The sequence below is a fragment of the Pseudovirgaria hyperparasitica genome (assembly GCF_010093815.1).
Source record: "Pseudovirgaria hyperparasitica strain CBS 121739 unplaced genomic scaffold EJ05scaffold_9, whole genome shotgun sequence".
Lineage (NCBI taxonomy): Eukaryota > Fungi > Ascomycota > Dothideomycetes > Acrospermales > Acrospermaceae > Pseudovirgaria > Pseudovirgaria hyperparasitica.
The window spans coordinates 782,139-801,843 of NW_022985557.1; the positions used below are offsets into that span (position 1 = coordinate 782,139).

The 19,705-nt window shown below is 48.2% G+C and overlaps 5 protein-coding genes across 5 annotated transcripts; 2 read left to right on the plus strand and 3 right to left on the minus strand.

Moving 5' to 3' along the window:
- The first annotated feature begins 552 nt into the window (after nucleotides 1-552).
- Nucleotides 553-2,583, plus strand: EJ05DRAFT_394493 (uncharacterized protein). The gene is made up of 7 exons (XM_033741358.1): nucleotides 553-750; nucleotides 833-1,023; nucleotides 1,069-1,189; nucleotides 1,243-1,619; nucleotides 1,669-2,022; nucleotides 2,111-2,324; nucleotides 2,382-2,583. Exons 2-7 carry the CDS (start codon nucleotides 847-849, stop codon nucleotides 2,528-2,530), a joined length of 1,392 nt encoding a protein of 463 aa, XP_033600018.1. The 5' UTR covers nucleotides 553-750; nucleotides 833-846; the 3' UTR covers nucleotides 2,531-2,583.
- Nucleotides 2,584-2,654: 71 nt separating this feature from the next.
- On the minus strand, nucleotides 2,655-4,120 carry EJ05DRAFT_465691 (Clavaminate synthase-like protein; the record flags this gene model as incomplete). The annotated part of the gene is made up of 5 exons (XM_033742784.1): nucleotides 2,655-3,160; nucleotides 3,222-3,385; nucleotides 3,440-3,507; nucleotides 3,560-3,735; nucleotides 3,801-4,120. The coding sequence occupies 5 exons, from the start codon at nucleotides 4,118-4,120 to the stop codon at nucleotides 2,695-2,697; spliced, it is 1,194 nt and encodes a 397-aa protein (XP_033600019.1). The 3' UTR covers nucleotides 2,655-2,694.
- A 6,731-nt stretch (nucleotides 4,121-10,851) lies between these two features.
- Nucleotides 10,852-12,744, minus strand: EJ05DRAFT_394709 (putative isomerase YbhE). The gene is made up of 2 exons (XM_033741362.1): nucleotides 12,656-12,744; nucleotides 10,852-12,448 (listed from the first exon to the last, which is right to left on the minus strand). Exon 2 carries the CDS (start codon nucleotides 12,428-12,430, stop codon nucleotides 11,186-11,188), a length of 1,245 nt encoding a protein of 414 aa, XP_033600020.1. The 5' UTR covers nucleotides 12,431-12,448; nucleotides 12,656-12,744; the 3' UTR covers nucleotides 10,852-11,185.
- A 736-nt stretch (nucleotides 12,745-13,480) lies between these two features.
- Nucleotides 13,481-16,944, minus strand: EJ05DRAFT_453376 (Vps54-domain-containing protein). Its single transcript, XM_033742428.1, has 3 exons — nucleotides 16,663-16,944; nucleotides 13,966-16,609; nucleotides 13,481-13,891 (listed from the first exon to the last, which is right to left on the minus strand). The coding sequence occupies exons 1-3, from the start codon at nucleotides 16,724-16,726 to the stop codon at nucleotides 13,744-13,746; spliced, it is 2,856 nt and encodes a 951-aa protein (XP_033600021.1). The 5' UTR covers nucleotides 16,727-16,944; the 3' UTR covers nucleotides 13,481-13,743.
- Nucleotides 16,945-18,399: 1,455 nt separating this feature from the next.
- Nucleotides 18,400-19,667, plus strand: EJ05DRAFT_486609 (uncharacterized protein; the record flags this gene model as incomplete). The annotated part of the gene is made up of 2 exons (XM_033745545.1): nucleotides 18,400-18,410; nucleotides 18,443-19,667. 2 exons carry the CDS (start codon nucleotides 18,400-18,402, stop codon nucleotides 19,665-19,667), a joined length of 1,236 nt encoding a protein of 411 aa, XP_033600022.1.
- Nucleotides 19,668-19,705: the final 38 nt, after the last annotated feature.

Below are 19,705 nucleotides of genomic sequence, written 5' to 3' on the forward strand. Positions count from 1 at the left end.
CCGTCAATGGAGTCCGGCTCCGGCCCAAGACCCATCGCTCCGGCTGGAGGCGACCATGCCGGCGCCTATCTTAGGCCACTCACTACCAATGCGAAGCCTGCCCTGCCTATCGACAGCAACATCTTACCACTCACCGATGACACCTTCGAGGATTTCTTCACCGAGCTTGTTGAACTCCCGAACGTCCCTGCTCAACAGTCATGGCTCTCGCCGGACCAGTTCGAGTATTACAGCGCGCAATCCTCGTTCCCGTCCTACATCAACCCTATGCTCCCGCAACAGCAGCACCATGTCGTCCCCGTTGTATCTCCATCGTCACATACGGCTTCGTTGGCCGTAGCAAGTAATGCATTAACAACATATACGGGCCATAACACAGCGAGAAATACCGCGACAGCACCAAGTCCACTCAGTACCCTCACAGCAGAAAGTACCACTATTGCATCAAGTCCCCTCAGTAGCTTTAATAGAGAAGTAGCGAGCATGCCAGCTCTTCATTCACGATCAGGCTCTGGTACAAATGTTCTACGCAATAAGAAGACTGCACCCACTCACAATATCACTAATAATGGTCTACTCTCCCTCAGGAGTCATTCAACTCCATCGTTGGACACGGTGGGCCGGCTACAGTCGATTGTTCAAAGTCTACAACAGTCAGGTAACCTGGATGAAGTAAACAGTCTCAAGCTGCAATTGCTTGAGAAGGATCTCATAATAGAGGATTTGCGCAGCAGAATAAATAAAGCCGAGGCAAGTTCCGACATAAAAGCCTTTCGTTCAAATTTTGACCGTGCAACACAGCAACGTACCCTGGGAGCTGAGATACCGTCAGATCATAGCTCATCGATGCATGAAACAGCGTTACCGACTGATCGGCATCTTTCAACTTCACAACTCAAGCAGCGATCCAATCCTAGTAAAGTCATCAAAGTGAGAGCTGCTTTCGATAACGCTAGCCGTCAAGAGACTGCCTTGGTGAGGAAGTTAGGTTCATGTTTACGTTGCCGAGGGAGGAAAGAGCGTGTAAGTAGCATCTGGACATGGTGCCTTATGCAGCTAATCAGGCAGTGCAAACCCGATATCTTGAATCCCAACGGTGAGTGTATCAATTGTGCACTTACTAGTCTCTCAGTTCATCAAATACCATGCATTCGTACACGAATTCCGCAAGTCTCACTGTACCATACGGGTAAGAGAATTCCGTGCGTTGCCATTCTAAATCCTGACCGGCATCGTTTCTAGTGACGACTGAGAACGACACTTGGACTATCCGACCAGAGATCTTCGGAACTGAGCCCACGGAGTTATCCTCAGCATTACACACTGGTGTCAAAATACTAGAATTAACCCAAGACTATGGAAAACCCCTCGTAGTCCGTGTGACGGAGTTCATACCTGTAGATGGCGATCAGACTTCGTACATTTGGTCTATAGATGGGGCAGAGCTCGAGCTACCAATGCCATGTTATGCTATTACCAACATACCGGAAACGAAGGCCGCAATGGAAACTTACATGGTACAAAACTTGGAAAGATACATCGACTCCTTCATAGATAGAAATGACAGTGTGGTATGGGCGACGTTCCAGATTGCTATTCACCGGGCGCGATATCGCAATGTGGGTCTGCTGCTCTTCCGTTCACAGTGCCACAGCTAATTTTCTGTAGAGTATACTGCTGCAAAAGATGCTGAGGCTCTGGATTGCATCTAGGATGGTTGAGAAAGCATGGCACATCTGCGGCCGCGAAACTTTAGGCCTTAGCCATGCCGATACTGCTGGCACTCCTTACGAAGGCAAAATACCCATCCCGCCGGTCATGGACTCTCAGTTCGACCAGATCATGGTCCGTTTCATTCTGAACCCTCTTCGCGCCCAAGTGCTCAAGATCTTGGATTCGCGTATCACTCCTGGCAAGAGATCAGAGTGGTTTGAAACTTACCTTGTTGTATCCCTTCTGTTGAACAGCATCACGCTCTCGACTGCTCACGATCACAAGTTCGCTAAACTTCATCGACATGTGGTAAGTTGTCAGATTTCATACCCTCTTCATATCATGATCCGCATCTGATAGCTAGTACCATTGCTGCATATTACTAACAAGTAAGCAGGCAGCTGGAAGGGGCAGCAGATTTGAAGACTATAACCTTATCGAATCTTATTTTCATGGTGCACAGGTGTTGATCGCGCACTTTCGAGTAATCATTAATGGACACCGCCCATTACAATCCGGCTCTCCTGATCAGATCATGATCAGCCACGAAGATCTAGATGATAAGGAGGTTCGCTACATCACGATGATACATTCACAATTAGATACTGCCAGTAAGTCGTACACGTAATGACCTGACCACATGCTTGACACTAAATTGAGAACCTTAGTATCAACGGCAAACTTTCTTCGCAAGCATAATAGGTACGAAAACATTATGTATTGGACACCCAATCTATTCTCTACTTCCTGGGATCCGTCACCAATCTATATTAAAGAGCTCGAGGAAGGCGAAGCGGACTTGATTGGTTCTTATTAAGAAAACCTTTGCTCACATCCGGCATTCAACGCAAGCACACGGCATCTTGTAGAAAAGTCAAGTAGGATTAAATCCATCAAGTTATCATAGCTAAGGGAGTTAGACCTCAAAAGACCGTTATCATATAGAAGGAAACTACAATAAACCTCGACCGTTTGTAGGAATCAAGCACAAGAGGTTTCACTATCGGTTGCACTCGCATACGAAGGTTCCGAGTGCCACTCCTCTTCCTTGGGCTCCACCTTGTCATATACCCTGGCCCATTCAGTCTCCAAGGCTTCCGGTACCCGCCATGCATACTGCTCATCCCGAACCCATAGCCGAAGCATATGGCGCCCTGAAGACTTGCGATCTGTCTTGTCCACAAAGCCATTACGTCCATGGATTGTGGCAAAGTTGTTCTGGAGCTGAACATCTCCCTTTTGGAGCTTCATAGAGGTCTTGAAGCGATGCGCAGTGAACTCGATGACATCGAGTGCTTCGGCCTGCGCCTCACTAATTGGCGGCAGCTCTGCGCTGCGTTTATCCCTACCATAGCCGGTGAATAGTCGGCGTGCAAAGTTGATGATCACTCTCCCATCTTTGTGGTGCAGAATGGGCCGAATGAAATGGTTGGGTACACTTCCTGGGCTTTACGCACACTGTGTCAGTAGTACGCTCCATATTGCGGCACATCAAGTATTATACATACGTGTCAAAAGTCCAGGGCTCTGCCAACGTATGGATGATATCTGGACGAGTAGCGGCGATCTCATTATAGATGCGACCAGTACTGGCGACATGGCTCTCGCCCCCTTCAGCCGCTGTCTGGAGCACGTAGAGACACAAGATGTCTCCTAGATCCGAATGGAAGGGCTATAGACACTTGAGCATGACATAATATCACGCATGTAAAGCCTAGCTACTTACTTGGGCCTCGTTGGTATGCGATGCAAGTGGAAATTCAGCAACTTCGGTCCCAGTATCTTTGATATGAACTGTAATGGTCAGTGTTGACTACACGTGTACCGGGAGCTTGTGATCACTGACCAAGAGCTTCCTTCGAGCTCTGGATCTGGATACCGCGGCGGTCTCCGATATGCGAAGTCAGTCCGGCGTACATGATCATGTTGTCAGCCTCGGAGTATTTATCTGGATCGAGGCCGCGAAGCACAATCAGGCCAGTGTCAGTGTGTAGTCGCTTGGAGCAGCCACGCAAGACTTGTCTGGTCCGCGCAGCCAACGGAAACGTGTCGACACAAACGTATTTGGGTATCGGCTCGGGTGCAACATGGGCATCAGCACAGTGTACTCTATACAAGAGACCTGAGGCTTACCGGTACGTTTGAACCTTTGTGTCGCAGCTTCGAGGTCAGCTATGTTCTCTGCCTGTAGCTTCGTCACCCAGTGTGACTCTCCAGGCCCGCCATTCTCCATGGCTATGTCGTTGCCATCCCAGACCCATGGGCCTTCGACACGAGCAGGCCAGCCTCGTGGCAGTTCCTGCTCTAGGTTTTCCGTAGCTTGACGCCTTTTGCTACGTTCCGCGTATACCTGTGGGTCTGGATGCCACTCAATTGGCGGTTGAGATTCAGGGAAACGACCTCTCATATTCGGATAGTAGGCATAAAAGTCAGAGAGTGACTTCAACTTTCTATCCGAAGGGATCCTGGAATATGTGTACGCGCCATTGATGGCTGGAAGGCTGATTCTCATGGCCATGGTCTTTGTCGTGATTTGAGTCGTTGTATCAAGACGGCCTTGCTTTGTGTTGGTGTTACTCCCGCTTTCTTATAACTATGGTTGCCGGTAGCAGAGCCTCATCACTCATGTCGTTATCAGCTTTCATGCATACCCCGCACATCACAAACCACTCTCCATGCTTTATATTCCACGGATATCCTATCGGCCTAGTAATGACCGCGGTCTGACCGCGCAAGAGTACAGTTTATAGGTGGGCTCGCTGTCGAGATGTATGTTGCCACCTGATCCTGGCATGCTCACCGATCAGTTCGTCCATTCAAGTGTTTGCTCTCGATACAGCGACTGTGGTAGACATATCATGATATCGCTGAGCCTATGACCTGGAAAGCTCTCTGTTTCTCGGCCACAAAGCCATATCCGTTGCGTATTCGGCGTTTATCTTCCCACTCCTCGATGTCTCTTCACCAGCAAGTCAGAGCGATCAGTCGCATGTGATAACCGCAACAACGAAGTCTCACGAATTCGATGCTGCGCCTACCCTGTCTGCCGCAATCACTCTGGTCATCTGCCACGACTGAGATAGGTGTGGGCGCACCTCTTGCTTCTCTCCCTTGAGCCGAACAGGGAGACAAGACCGCTCGTTCGCGTGAACCTCGAGGGTAACCTATGGATGTGTTATCCCGAGCTGCTCTACGGGTCGTCACGAACGGACATGTGTTGGTATCAAGCTACTTCATAGGTCGTTCGTAATCGGGTATGTGTCGGAGATGCATCCGGTAGACTCTCTCTCAAATTCCAGCTCATGTTTCCCACAGGCCACTAGCCTGGAGCAGAGCAAGATGCCAAGGAAGCAGGATGAGTGCAGGGGTAAGTACTACTGGAGTAAACAAGTCTGCTGTACAAGATTTTCCTCGCTATTGATGAGAGTGATAGCTGTGGGTAAGAGAGTGGGAGAGATTCAAATGGAATACATAGTAAGTCTACCTAAAATCTATACTTACGATTTGATTTCATCTTAAGATCTCGAACATCTAAATCATATATCAACTTGGGTATGTACTATAATCCATATCATATGTAGACGAAAAGGATTGAAAAGAATAAGTAATTACTTGCGATGATTAACTCTTTAGACTTCTATTTGGAATCAGAACGAAATTATTCAGCGGTAGGGAATAATTTCATAGGACCAGAAGAGACTCTTAGTCATAGCAGACGCTCTACCATACAAGGCAAAAGCCATCTATCGCGCATCAAGCGCTAAAACCAATAAGTAATCTGCAACCGAGTGATATCAGAAATCACTCTTATGGCCATAGACCCTCGACTATCAGCTAGTCACAGACATCAAAGCCATGAGAGGTATCATTCCGGGACATATATGCATGACAACACCCAAGAAACTGGGTTATCAAAGCTGCTGGGGCGAGCTAATTGAACGACATGGGTTGTTGGTTGGTGGTAGTCATGTGGCATAAATACTAACTTCTTACTGCTCAAGCTAAACGGAGTAGTGCTCCGAGGTACTAAGCTTACTTTGTGGGATTTTTGGACGGATCATTGGGTGTCTTTTCTATGTCGCATCCTGGAGGGGCTTCAGGTTAGAAGAATATTTATGACTGGCTGAAATCGGACTAGGCTGGTTCTTGCGGGAAGTTGGCTATTGAATGAGATTTACTAGGTGTTCTTCATGGCCGTAAATCTCAATATGTGGATTATCAGACAAAGTTTACGAGGAAACATACCGTGGCTATATCTTGGATGTACCAGCGTAGTTGGAGAGTTATATTACAACACCTTTACTGGAACTAAAGATCGACTGGGAGTGCGAAGCCTGGAGCAGCCACTACTCTTTCAACCGATGAATGGCAACTGGGCAGTGGTTAATTATGAGAAGCAGGGTGTTCGAAAACTCATACAGCCACTTTCGAGTTCTGTTGATCTAATCTGGCTCCAATAGGCTTGACTCAAAGATATGATGTGGCTATGAACATTGTAAGTGGTGTAGATACTAAAACACCAGCCATCAACAAGTTCATGTGGTAGACCTAGCCAAGCTACGCAAGACTATATTCTGGCTAGCATTCAATCCGCAGGGTCGCATGTAAGAATTAACTGTTGCACAGCTAACCAACGCAGCTCCTCGTATAGATGACCATAAACGATAGCCCTAACACACAGTGCATGTAATGCCGATCTTGTAGAGAGATGAGTTCATGCTTACGAACCACATAACTGGAGTCATAGAACGATCTGCCGGACTAGTAATCCCATGGAAGCGCATAGAGATAGCATGGTATCGCGAAGTGCGGCTCTGTATAAGTAGTGTTCAAGGAGAACTAGCCAAAGTTCGCTGAACGAAGCCAGGGTAGAAGCAGGTGCAGATCCCTGAGACACAATACTGATAGTCTAGCAGATTCAACAGTTGTGCTATCTCGGCGAGACTTCCAAGGTGCGGCGCATCGTTATTGACGCTGATTTTGTCCTTTGTCTTCTGCCTTGCTGGGCAGCTCTTGTCCCGTGATCGAAATTCTCATATCTTGTCTACCTTCGCATCCACTCATCTCCTTTCAATGGTTGGGCCGAAATATTTGAGTTGTATTACGAGTCCATCGTGACGTCTACATTAGTATTGCCAGCGCAAGACCATGTCATACCACTCCTGTCTCTTTACCAGGCCAATCTTGTCCTGACCTCCGTCGAGATGAGAAGCTTGTAAGTGGCTGAAGTCCCCAGCGCTGTGTCATATGCTCCTACTCGTCCTGGTGGCTTTTTCTAGGCCAGCTCTCGAGGTCGTTCTTGCGTGCTTGAGCTCGATGGGTATATGTTCCGCGGGGGTAGTCTCCTGTGCATGCTCTCCTCAAAGGGTGTGCTCTCCAAGGCATACGCACTAGGTAGGTTTATTCTTTGTGATCTTGGGCTGAGGAGGAGTCGTGGCCGAACTAGAAGATAGGACAATGTTAGCATATGTGGAATTGAGGGTGCGTTCTACTCAGTGACAGTAAACGATCTCCACCATCTTATCCTCAGCTTAGATGTGACCGTTGAAACCGTATTTTTGTGCGCTACAGTGTTGACTCTGTCTCCGGTCACCATTCGGGTAAACATGGGAACGCCGGATTTAGATGATCTTTTTCTGTCCGCAAAATTTCGTCATGCTCAGGGTGTATGTCCTGTACTGGTCCTGTACTAGGACAGCTTATAGGGGTCCTGACTTCTGTGAACTGATCATCCGCCTCTTGAAGTGTATGTAATATGATAGCGTCCAGGAGTTCTGATTTCTACGACGTGAATAATCCGCACTTTGAAGTTTGTCAAAGTATAAGACCAAGTGCGAGTGGTTTCGCTTGTCAAGGTCAGTTTGATATACGCGCGAAGCCTACAAACAGGCACAGTAGGCAGAAGCTCTTCATATCTTTGTGTCATGGCCTAGTCTTCTTGTTTTATTCCTAGTTCATACTCTTGTGTGTACGAGCAGTGACGACGCATCGTGTCCACTGGTTCGAAAGTCCCTAATCTATCTTTAGAGCTCACACGTTCTCGAAAGTTTCTGTCTCTTGCAGGCATCCAATTCGCCGTTAGAACTATCACAATGCTTGACTACTAGCCTCGATGTTTTCGTGCAGGTCAGTCATGTTCTGCTTCACTTACATCGGTTTCCAGTGAAACCAAGAATCGCCGACACGATTTAGAATCGATCTCAGAGGTGCAGGTATCCAGAAAAGAAAAAGAGAATCATCAAAAGAGATCGAAGCAGCTGGCCTGCGTGATCTCTAGCTTGCATTACGCGTTATGTTGCATGTAGCTGATTTTCAACCTCCAAAACATGACACCATCCCTGCACCAACGCGAAACAAAATAACACAAACGCCACACTAGATTTCGGCAGCCACATACATACACTTTCACCCAACTTGTCTTGCACACAAGTCTAGCCTTCTAAAATATCTCGCCATCTCGAACAATTTACGATCATATTCCAATGCAGCCTCTAACATTTCGCAAATCCTCCTCCCCTTAACACCGCTGCTATGTATCCGAGCTACGTACTCTCCCATATCCAAAGTATGATATACTAATTAGGCGTTCGCCACACCGTAACGCAGATAGTAGATTCCTCTGTATTTAGGTCATGCCTCTTCCGCACACACGTACCTGTACCCTTACGCTTCTGTTCGAATACCTCTTATCGCCGATCCCTATTCCTTCCTCTCGATTCCACGATATAACACTCTAGCGCTATAATTATACATCCCTGGCTCCTACCGTTCAAGGTTCTCTACTAGCCCCGAACCTCGGAGACCTACCCTTAGACCGTGTGCTATCGCACTCTCTCCGTCACGACATCGCCGGTCCGTCACCGAGAAGGTACCATAGGACTGTTCCACTGCGGCCGGGACTATACGCCCAGTTGCGGAGCGATTAGATGAATGGACGGGTCATGAAGTGCTTCCAGAGGAGAGTATACATAGACAAGATGAAGGCTGCCTGTGCTGCCTGGAGGCTTAAGTTTGGAAGTGCGAGTAAGAGCGGGCAGATCTTTTAAGGAATTGTCCACGTATCGATCTCTCGTAGCAAGCAAGTTTAGATCTCACGTCCTATCCATGAAAAAGCTACACGATAGTTTTACAAGGAAAATATTATTTTATGTGTTCACTTAGCAAAGAGTGGGAATCATTGAATCATATAACATATCTCAGCTTAATAGCTATAGGATTAGACCTCCTTGGTCTATGTGAATTTAAAGCCTATCCTCCCACGATTTCCATAATAGTCCATACCTTCTTTGCATTCCTTATTGCCCTTAATTCTCTCCAAGATGCCTAGATCGTCAGTCGCTTGACAAGATCTACGACCAATTGTAGAGATACGCTTCCAATGCGTCCTAATATTTGGCGTGCTTGTGTCGTTCGTGTGAAGACCGTGAGTCCTCGTTCGAACTGACTGAGCGATTGCGCTTTTCTCTGCGCTCATGTGCGTGTGCGTTTGGGTTGTCTCCAGTAGTTACCGTTGTCTGCAACTCAGTGCCGTCCTCTGCCGCCCTCAGCGACTCGCTGCTGTCCACGGCCGTGGGACGTGTACCATGCTCAGCATCTCTCTTTTTGCGTGCCTCTCTAGCATCGTCCGCCTGCTTCAGCAGCGCAAGCATCAGGTGCGGTGCCATCTTCGGCGCCAATTTGGTCTCCGTTGCAGGTGTACCTCCCGTTGTAGCCGGTCTGGCAGGCACACTCCTGCTCGCCCCTATCAGCCTGTCTAATTTACACTCCAGTTGAGACCAAAGGCACCACGTACATGGGTACCCTCCTTGGCACTCTTTTCCACGGTTCCGTGCATTGCACTCGTCGCACGCCACGCTATTCCTACTTTCGATGGCATTGGTAGGGACTACCGCGTACTTCCACAAGTCCCTTTCACCCGGCAGCTTGATTGTCCACTTCCCGACTAGGCTGTCGCGGATCACGGGAAGCTCGCAGGCGAAACTGATGAAGCAGCGCTGGTGTCTTCTGGCGCTCGTGCTGGCCGAGTTTCCACACGCATCACAAGGACCGTCTATGGGATGACCACTGGAGAAAGAACAATTCTTGCCTGTGACCTTGCAATTCTCGCATTTCCAGGGGGTGTCTTCTTTGCGAGTTTGGGGCTGGGCCACGCGATGTAGACTGGCCGGAGTGAGATTTGACGGCGTGTCAATGGCTTGGATACTGGCAGGATCGACTTGGAGGTGTACCCGGGCATCGAACATCCAAACTTTGTCCAGGGGGTGCATGTACCATGGGAGTTTTCTCCTGTCTACCGGAATGTCACCCCTTTCTGGCCTGAACCAATTCAGCCTTAATGTACACTGCTCACCGCGAAGTGCGCAACAGTCGCAAGGCTTCAGTGTTTCCATATTGCATGTTCGGGCCTCTTCCGAGTCGGCTCCAAGGGAGTAACAACCAACGCATGCCTTGCACAGGAACGTGAGGTACTGCAGTTGAATACATTTCAACTCGTCGGAGCAGAAGCGGCAGACGTTCGATTCTAGTCTTGCACCATTGCCGATGGCGCTCGACTCTGATGAGCAGTCGATCCGTCTGCCCAAGCATGGTAGACAAATGCGGGGACTGACTTCTTGAGGATTGATGAACTGCTCGTTGCGGGAGTCGGACAGTGCAGCAGTTTGATTCAGCTGGTTGTCTGGACCTGTGGGTGTAGGGTAAAGGTTCGACGTCTGGCTATTGGAGCTTATGACTTGATCGTCTCCGAGTGCTCTATGTTCTTCATTTAGAGGCATGATTGGCTTAGAATCGGAACTCATTGGCATTTGTATTCGTGATGAACTTGTACTTCTTGGTTATGGTGGTAGGAGGATGGGAGAAGCACAGGGAGAAAGATCTCGGACATAGAAGGAGATGCAATGGTATTTCTGTGGTGGACAATACGACAGATGACTAAGTATCCCTACCTAACGAGAAACAATATACATGGCATGGTTACGAATAGTGAATCACCTATGCCTAGATCTGAAGATAAACAGTAACAATGCAGTGACAGACCAGGATATTCAAGCCCCATACTCGGGAAACACAAGTCAGGTACAATTCAAAGCTCTTGCTAGGGTACTGAAGTCATCGACTGCCATAGTTTTTGGGAGGTTGACTTATGTAGTGAAAATGACGGTTCTACCTGTAGCTGTGCAGCTGAAGCACGCCAACGTGAAAACAAAGGGGCTGTGGTACACTTATCTACCATACATAGATAGTACATCGATACCAGCCGGAGGGGAGGAGTTTCAAAGCACAGACAGTAAATAGTGACTTGCGATTCTTGATACCATTGTGTCAGAATACAGCTATATTGAGGCTAGCCTATATGGACCTAATTTCTAATCCAAATTCCGCCACAGCCATGGTGAAATGTCGTCGGGCCGGTACAAACAGCTCGTCCGCCCAGATAGATTGTTCAACACGACCACCACTTTCCGTCATGGTTCTATTCGTCGAAAATGACCGTGGTGGGTGCCATGACGTCAGTCCAAGCCGCCGGATCGCCGAGAATACCGGTGTTGACATCCCTTTTCAGCAGCACCACGGTGTTGTTGTTGCTCAGTCCAACTGCAGCCAGATCACCGGCCTTGTTTATGCTGAAATGCCTGGGATTTACGCCACCAGCTGATGTGAGGGTCAAAAATTTCAGATGACCCTCGTCTGTGATCTCGAACACGGCAATGCTATCACTTAGCATTGTCGCCTCACCCTTAGGGTCTGAACCAAGCGGGGGGATCCTGAGACTCATGTCAAGACGATTGGCGGCGTACAGAAACTTGCCATAGATCTGCACCTCAGAGGCTAAAGCGCCTGCTGGAGGAGCATTGCCGCCAAACGTGTTGGTGTCGAAGACTTGCTCAAACCAGATCGGTTGGCCCTCGGTGGGATATGTGACCTTGTATACGACGAGGGTGTTGTCGAGTTCATGAGTAAGGATGTAGTAAAGAGGGTTCGCCTTGTCGTAATTGTCGGTGCCTTTTGGAGAGTAAAAGATGCCATGGCGCGGCCCCGAGCCAGGGGTCGCGGCGATTTGACCGACCTGGGTGATGTTGTTGTTGCTTTTATCAATAGACAAGAAGCGAATCATATCAGAGCCAAGATCTGGGGTCAGTATGAAGCCCCCGGTAGGATCAAGGAGGACTTGATGTGGATGAGGAGTTGCTTGGCGCGCAGGGTTTGCGTTGGAGCCCTTCTCCTTGGAGAGGTCGATGTAGTGGAGGATCTCGAGCTTGTCGCCAGTGAGAGGGGCACTCAAGGTTGTCAGACCAGGTCCGCCAGTTGAGTCGTTTGCATAGTTTGCGAGCGCAATGCCACGATTACCGTCGTTGTTGAAGAGAGTGCTGGAGACGGGAGCATAGACGACGTCGGCGCTTGCGAGCTTGGTGAGAGAGCCGTCCTCCTCTTGTTTGAAGGAATAAAGCCCACCATTGGTCTCCTCGCTGCAGAATAGAACCTTGTTGGCTTTATCAAGCTCGAGCCACACAGCAGCAGGATTACACTCGGTGCCGTTCTTGGTTAGACTGAGCTTGCCATCATTGCTGGTGTACTCCAAAGTCTTGATCCCGCCGGAGTACGAGGCCACATATAGGCGTGCGTTATTATCCTCACACGCTGCTCGGGGCTGGTCATCGGCGGAGATGGGGGAAGCGGCAGCTGCCAGAGCTAGGCCGAAGAATGAAAGGCGCATCATCAGTGCTTTTGAAGGAGACTATGTCTGTATCAGGAAATGTAGGTTGGGGGTTGAAAGTTCGCACAGCGAAATAAAGGGAGGAGAGGAGGTTGTCTACGTATGCGAGGGAATCGTTGACAGAGCGAGGTCTTTTTAATGGATATGCCAAGACATATTCACGGCATTGAATAGTGTCGAGAGTGAAGTTCATGGTGTTGACAAAGAAAGTCACGTGCACTTACCGACATTGTGAAATGTGCACTTTTCGCACGAGGTCAAATATGAACAGCGCTTTGATGAGCACAGACTATTGAACAATGCCAAATGCGCGGAGGACAATGCGAGACAGAGCGGGATCAAAAGGGTCTGGCCTTGCGAGAAGGAAAATGACGTATCACGAGATGAGATCACCTCTGTACAAAACGAAAGATGATCTGGGACTGCTAGAATGCGAAGAGAGATGCAATGACAGACAAGAAAATGCAGACGGCTAAAGCATTAAGTAGTGAAGGGGCTTGATCCTGCGCACTTGACGTTTGTCGATCCGGGACCGCAGTCGAATCACAAAGAGGCACAGTGTGTTTCTGAAACGTGAAGACCCCACCATGTGTGTCCTGTCGGGGGCGCAAGCGACCGTCGTTGGCTATCCCGCAAAGGCAGAGAGGGTCGTGCCGTTTCGTACCTTGCGGCCGCCCACCACACCATTTGTTGTTGGCGTCTTGATACGCGCCGTTGGATCGTTGGTTTCTGCAGCCACGAGTTTCATTTGCGGATGAAGAGACGCATACGCGCATGTTAAAAAGTTTCAAGTAGCCTTTTGTTGCCTTGCTTAGCCGAGAGATGCCCTAATAACCTCCATGCTCACCAATTACCGCTACCGCCGACAAGAACCGGCTCCCGGCCCATGCTACGGGCCTTGGCGCGATATAGCCAAGTGATAGATCTCAAACGTCGACATAGTTACAGTCAAATCCCGTCAGAGCGATTCGAAGACGGCCACGTCAATCATATCTTCATGGCAAGATTATCGAATGGTTAATTCTTACATAAGCTAGTCCCCAAAGCGTTGATCAGCTAACTCTATTTGTAGACCACTTCAGTCTATGTTACTAATCTTTGAGGGCCTCTAAGCCCTAAGTAATACCTATTCTACACCTTTTTTTAAAACTCGATGTAACAATAATGAGCGCAAAAGAAACTATTCATCAAATACCGGGGTTTTGCATAATTATACCTGCCATTTCTGATAGGCCAGAGAAACCCCATCGTCATAGCCAGGTTATCGCTATAACAGATATTGTTATAATGGGATTTGGCCCTACTACGAACTTTTATCAGACCTTCTCATGAGATCCTTGTGTTTCATGACTCGTGCCGTCAGTTTCTTTAGTCTCAACTATCAAGAGTAGTGTGGTACCCAGATCACTGTAGCCCTCCATTTCACCGCACTTATCTACGAGGTGCTTGACATCACGAAGCATACTATAAGACTTGATTAGCACCCCAATTCCACACAACTTCATCATGACATGGACTTGGAAATGTACAAGACATACCATTCACGACCAGTATTTGTTACTGGGTCAGCTTTCTTGAATACGTCCACAAAGTGCTCTCGATAGCATGCAAACACCGGCGTCATCACACGCAGCACTATCGATGATGGACATCGTTTACTTAAAGCTCTGTATATCTTGCCTGTATCCTTTGTGAGGCTTGTCATATACTGCCGCACATCAGTGGGACTCCCCAGGTTCCACTCAATCTCGCAGGCCTGTCTGGATAGCACACGAGCGCGCTGCTTCAGAATCTCCACTAGCTTCTCGTAGATAGCCTCCTGGTGCTCTCGAAAGGTGCGCTGCACCTTGTCAAATTCGTCGGACAGCTTCTTGTCCGAACGAGCCGTTCTTTGTGCAAAGTCGCGGATATGCGGGATGATCGAAGCCATAAAACGGATCGCTTGCAAGGCAGATATCAGATTCGTATGCGTTATGACCGCGAGACCAGCAGAGTATATAGCACCTGCACCCAGGACTAGCTGGCGGCATCGTGAGTCAAACAGACGGAGGTATGATATCAATGACATAGTGGTCTCGGTCGCCATGGTGGGAATGCCGCATGACAAGCGTAGAAAGTGCGACGTTCCACGCAGGCAGAGAATCGCAGCCTTGGGAATAAGGAAGGACTCGTTGTCTATAATGGCACCACGGACTTTACCTGTTTGCTGGGCATTTTCAGTCATGTAAGCTTCGTTTTCTAACGTCTTTGGCGACGAATATTGCGGGCCGATATCGTGCAGAGAATCAAGTGTGCGGTGGTGAAGAACCTGGTCTAATATCTTGTTGTCCTCGGTTGTAAAATCTTCATCCTGCCAAATATCACTATTCATCTGTTGGGCAAGTGTCTCGTTCTGCATGTTTCCATGCTTTCTAACATAATCCTTAGCATGTCTATCTATGACGGTTCTCAAGGAGGTTGATTGTTGTCCCAATATAGCTTCGCACTGCTTGACGAAGAGACTGTTTGAAGCATAGTAGCGGACAAAGGAGGTCAGCGGAGACTGAATGGTCTGCTCAGAACGAATCTGAAGGATCTCGATGATCTGCTCACAACCTGATGTCACAACACGTTTGAAAATGCTGGGAGTGTCGAGTAGTCTCCGTATCTCGTCTTGTAGTGCAGTCGTACCAATGAATGCGGCCATATCTAGAAGCAAGTCTGTTTGCCCTTGAATTCGCCTGAGCGTCTCAGTGATGCCGATAAAGATGGAAAGTAGGAGCTCTTCAGCATGATGGTCTTTGAGACTGCGAACGATTCTTGTCAGAATTGCGGTTCGTTCTTGAAGCATACGATGACTCCTACAGTCAGTTTTCAATCTTAATGGTACAGACCCTGGGTCGTCGTCTGAGGAAGAGAGTAGCTTATGAACAAAATTGAGGATCTCCTGGTTCATAGCGTCTCGATATGTTCGAATAACCTTCGGTATAGATCTAGACTTATGAAGCCCGTGAAATGCAGGCACAAGTGATGTGCGGAGTTCTCCGAAGTGACTAACATGCGTTGAAAATGCCAGCGATTCTTTAATGTCATCTTCCATGGATCGTAACGGGGAAGCTCGCCACCTCGACACTACTGCCTCCGTCTGAACAGACCGGACGTAGTTCCGCAAGTCGTCGATGAGGAAATTGAGAACTTGCGCCTCGAGAATATCACCAATATTAACCCGAAGATGGTCTAGGTCGTCACGGTATCCTTGTAAAGACGTAACTCCACGTAAATCTCGGAGTCGCGAACGTGGCATAGGGATCCCGACTGTTTCATCACGCTCACCGACTATCAACATGTCAATAGCATCAATCTCAGTAAGAGCCTCTGCAGTCTGCCCTTGCTCAACTAACAGCTTCGCATGAGTACGCGCATGCGCGATGCGCTCTAGCTGCTGCATAGCATCTTGTAGTTGCTGAAGGTTATGGCGCATGCGCTTCTTCTGTAGCAGTCTCAAACCACCCGCTACAAGATTCTCATCCAGCGAAGCAAGGTCCTTGCGCAGGATTGCTATATTCTCGACGAGTTCTGCAGCCTCAATATGTAGCTCTTCCAATGAAGCGAAGGTGGACGAGATTGGTGTAGCTGCCGTTGAAAGGGAGTTAATCAGATGAACTTCTGCTATGTCAATGTACCACGAGAGCTTTTCCTGCAGGATTGCATTGGTGGCTAAGGCTTTTCTGGGCTCTACTGCACCGATCTCGTCTCTCGATGTCATAAGTTCTGACCGCTCACTGACAATATCGAAAGTCCTTGGGTTTCTCAAATCGAATTGCTCATCGAAATATGCAACGGGTATCGTGGCCAAGGATGGCGCGTCATGCTTGCTTCGACGATCAAGCCCGCCAATGTCGCGCATGGTACCATCCAGCGGATTAGCATCTTCATCTACTACCAAACACTTGATCCGTCCACTCTTATCTGTTTCCCGACAATCATCCCTGCGGTCTCCTATTGACCTCAAAAGGTTATATATGGGTCCAATCCGCTCCACGTATGAATCGAACTCGCGTGTCTCAACGGGCGGTATCGACGTAAGAACAACGGGAGGAATGTCGCGTGCGGTCGGTATTCTATACAGGGCTGAGGGTGACACAGGCTTCTGTTGTACCAGTCCGCTTCGAGCTATCGGCGGTTGTAAAAGCGTCGAAATAGCTGTACAAACATAAGCTTGATCACACATAGCAACGATTGGACTCGCGCTTCACCATTTGGGCTGGTCTGAAGGTTTCGCGCTGTCGCGCTGATTGATGAGCATGATCGCACGTCCATGTGGCTCGTTGGGTGATATTCTGCTCCTCTCTCTCCTTTTGTTCTGGTGTCTGTCTGCTACGAGCATAGTATGGGTGTGAGGAGGCAATCGAACAATTACTGCTGTGAAAGCTTGCAACTCATAGAAACGCAAGCTGCGAACATGTGGCGCGCGCGATATACCACCAATTCCTTGCAAGTAGATGGTTCGCAGCTTGAACAAATGTGTCTAATGTGGATGTGGACTGATGCAGTTCCGCGCCCGCATTCTAGGCAGACACATTCCGCTCAACAGGTAATGCGATGAGGAGCAGGCACCGCATCAGATTATAACAAATAATGCATGTTAACTATGCTACTCAACCAATTATACTAAGGTCTTCCCATCACCAAGTAAGAACTAGAATGCTGAACTATATTGTTCAAGCCCTCGCTATGTACGTATATATATATATGTTTATGCCGTATAAACAGGAGCCTGCTCCTTAAACTCCTCTAGTATTCAACGGTCGGACAACAGGGGTCAGCGCAGGGGGCAACATCCTAGCTAGTTTTAGTACTGTCCGTGCAGTAATTAATAGCTGCCTGCGTAAAGCCTCTGGCTCACTTTCCGTTCCATCTCAAAGACAGTCCTTCCAGCTACCAGGTATCAATAGCCAGATGTAGGAGCTCGACAGGCGAATAGTCTTCAAAGGAGCGCTCATATACTACTTGAACCCCACTCACTCATTCAGTACATTTACCTCTTAGCAATGGACAGTGGCCTCTAACCGTAAAGGGTAGTGCATTAAACTAGTGCATTACCGCCTTAGTTCTAGTCATCTAATTACTTACTAATTTACTGTTAACATCGTCTCTTGAACTACCTCCAAACTTACATTGTAAAAGCAGCATTTGGGGAGCTATATACTGGCGGCGACTGAGAAGCCGTGGATTTACATTAATGCACTCCGTATCATCATATGAAGTGGGCACCATGGTAGCACTATGTAGACTACTAGCACATACCGTACATCTGCACTGCCTGGTCGAAGACCAAATCAATACGACAACTCTAAGTGAATTAGAATTCAATTATTATATCAGCAGCTCATTGTGACCAGAAGGCAAAGCAATATATCAAAGCCATTTTTTTGTGATGAGCATCTGCTACCGGTACGCACGACAATTCGGTATGTGTGGTTCATGTCGATTGCTAATATTTTGCCATTATAGCGGAGATCAAATTGTACCACATTTCAGATGCTATCATAGATCATATGTGATATAGGCAATCAGAAGACTTCAAATGAGCCTGCTCACTGGTTTCTGGGAAGAGAATATTGCTTTCCACTGGTCTCCCTTGTTCCTGGTACATGACATCTTGCATGTATACACCTGATAAGCAGCTGTGTCTCTAGTGCTAATATCAGTATTCTTTATTCGGCATGAGACCAGACATGAAGTGGTGAAGCCGCCAGGAACTATTCCTGACCAAGTGAAGTCGACATCGGGGTCATCGTCTCACACTAGTTATTCTAGCTGAACTATCTTATCAAATCTTTAAGTGACCTAGCACGTTGCTTTACATCCATATAGCACAGTTTGGCGCTGGCTCCCAAGTCTACAGTGACACTGAAGTCAGATCAAGCGTCTCCGACCGATCATTCACTGTCTTCGATAGATCAGGTTCAATATAGTGACTTTCTTGTATGATGCGCTTCTTGTAAGTCTGGATTTGTTGCTGACATGCTATAGAGCTTCGCCCAAGTTCACCAAAGCACCAATCGCTTGGTATAGTAAGACATCAACAATGGACAGGCTCAAACCTCATCGAGATTCCCTATCGCCATTCAACTACGACAGTCAACCAACACCAACTTTGTCTCATGCGATCTCCAGCCATGAGCAGACGTCAGGAAACCGATCTCATGATAACGTTACGCCTACGTCTAGCTTCGAAAGATCTAATCTGCCTTGTGAAAATGATAGCTATAGGCAGAAGAGCTATGTTCGTATGAAGAAATACGTACTAAGCCAGCTCACTTACAATCAACGCCTTCAAATCCGGAAAATAGTCGGCAGAATTCAAGAGGAAGCTAGAGGTGACCTAGACAAAGATGCGTGCTGGCTTCACAAGAGTTGGAGAGAAGATCCTAGCCCCGCGAGATGGTGCAACAGGGTTCATCTTGGGATTAGCTTAGGTATTGGATATCTCAGTCTGAGCGTTACCCTGTGGCGTCACATCCTCGACGAGACTCTTTCTCTTGACCAGAAACAAGGTTTCATATATGGAACACCATGGCCTAGCAGATTCACGAAGTCTGGAGCACTATACAAGTCTTCTCATGAAACATGGAGTCTGAGCCATCGTTGTGGCAACTTCCCATGTGTGAATGAACGCCACACTGTCTTGGAACGTCAGACAATCAACATCAACCGCAATAGGTGCCACAGGGGGACAAAGATATGCGATCATCACCCGCTGTGTATCTTGGGATTGAAGATGTCCAAAGAACAACTTCGCCCTAAGCACGGCAAACGGCAACTTGAAACAGAGCCTTTAAGCAAGAAGAGCTCGTCTGCGATCTATATTGTGGAGACGACATCTGTTGCTCCACCACACGGTTCATGTAGCACTACAGCTCTTAGTAGCTCTTCGATGACTACTTCAGTCACGCAACGTTCAGTCTCCCCTGAAATTGTCTTTCTGGGCCGTCGGCGTCGGTTTACAACTGCAAGAGGGTCGAATGATTCAATGGCCTCAGATCATGGGAGTGCCAGAGATACTGAGCAGGCACAATGTTGTCTGTTACGCGACACTCCTTTCGGCATTGGAAGGAATGCTCGGTCGCCATCTCCTGGATTTACCATCATTGGCGACGGTCCTGTCACAGACAAACCACGGTTCAGCCGCATGAGCACGACCTATCTGCACTCACCCTCGAGAATAATAATTGACCTCCGATCACCTTCGCCCTAACGTTCCGGGCAGCTTCGTTGCTCGTCTCTAAGTGGTTC

What these genes read in the sequence shown, in the direction of transcription:
- EJ05DRAFT_394709 (XM_033741362.1), bottom strand. Translation starts at nt 12,430, where the DNA reads ATGATGCGCCTTTCATTCTTCGGCCTAGCTCTGGCAGCTGCCGCTTCC.
- EJ05DRAFT_453376 (XM_033742428.1), bottom strand. Translation starts at nt 16,726, where the DNA reads ATGGACGTGCGATCATGCTCATCAATCAGCGCGACAGCGCGAAACCTT. An exon ending in CCTTCAGACCAGCCCAAATG is followed by an intron (nt 16,610 to 16,662) that starts GTGAAGCGCGAG and finishes ATGTTTGTACAG; the next exon opens with CTATTTCGACGCTTTTACAA. An exon ending in ACAAATACTGGTCGTGAATG is followed by an intron (nt 13,892 to 13,965) that starts GTATGTCTTGTA and finishes CAAGTCTTATAG; the next exon opens with TATGCTTCGTGATGTCAAGC.
- EJ05DRAFT_394493 (XM_033741358.1), top strand. Translation starts at nt 847, where the DNA reads ATGCATGAAACAGCGTTACCGACTGATCGGCATCTTTCAACTTCACAA. An exon ending in ACCGGGCGCGATATCGCAAT is followed by an intron (nt 1,620 to 1,668) that starts GTGGGTCTGCTG and finishes AATTTTCTGTAG; the next exon opens with AGTATACTGCTGCAAAAGAT. An exon ending in TTCACAATTAGATACTGCCA is followed by an intron (nt 2,325 to 2,381) that starts GTAAGTCGTACA and finishes TGAGAACCTTAG; the next exon opens with TATCAACGGCAAACTTTCTT.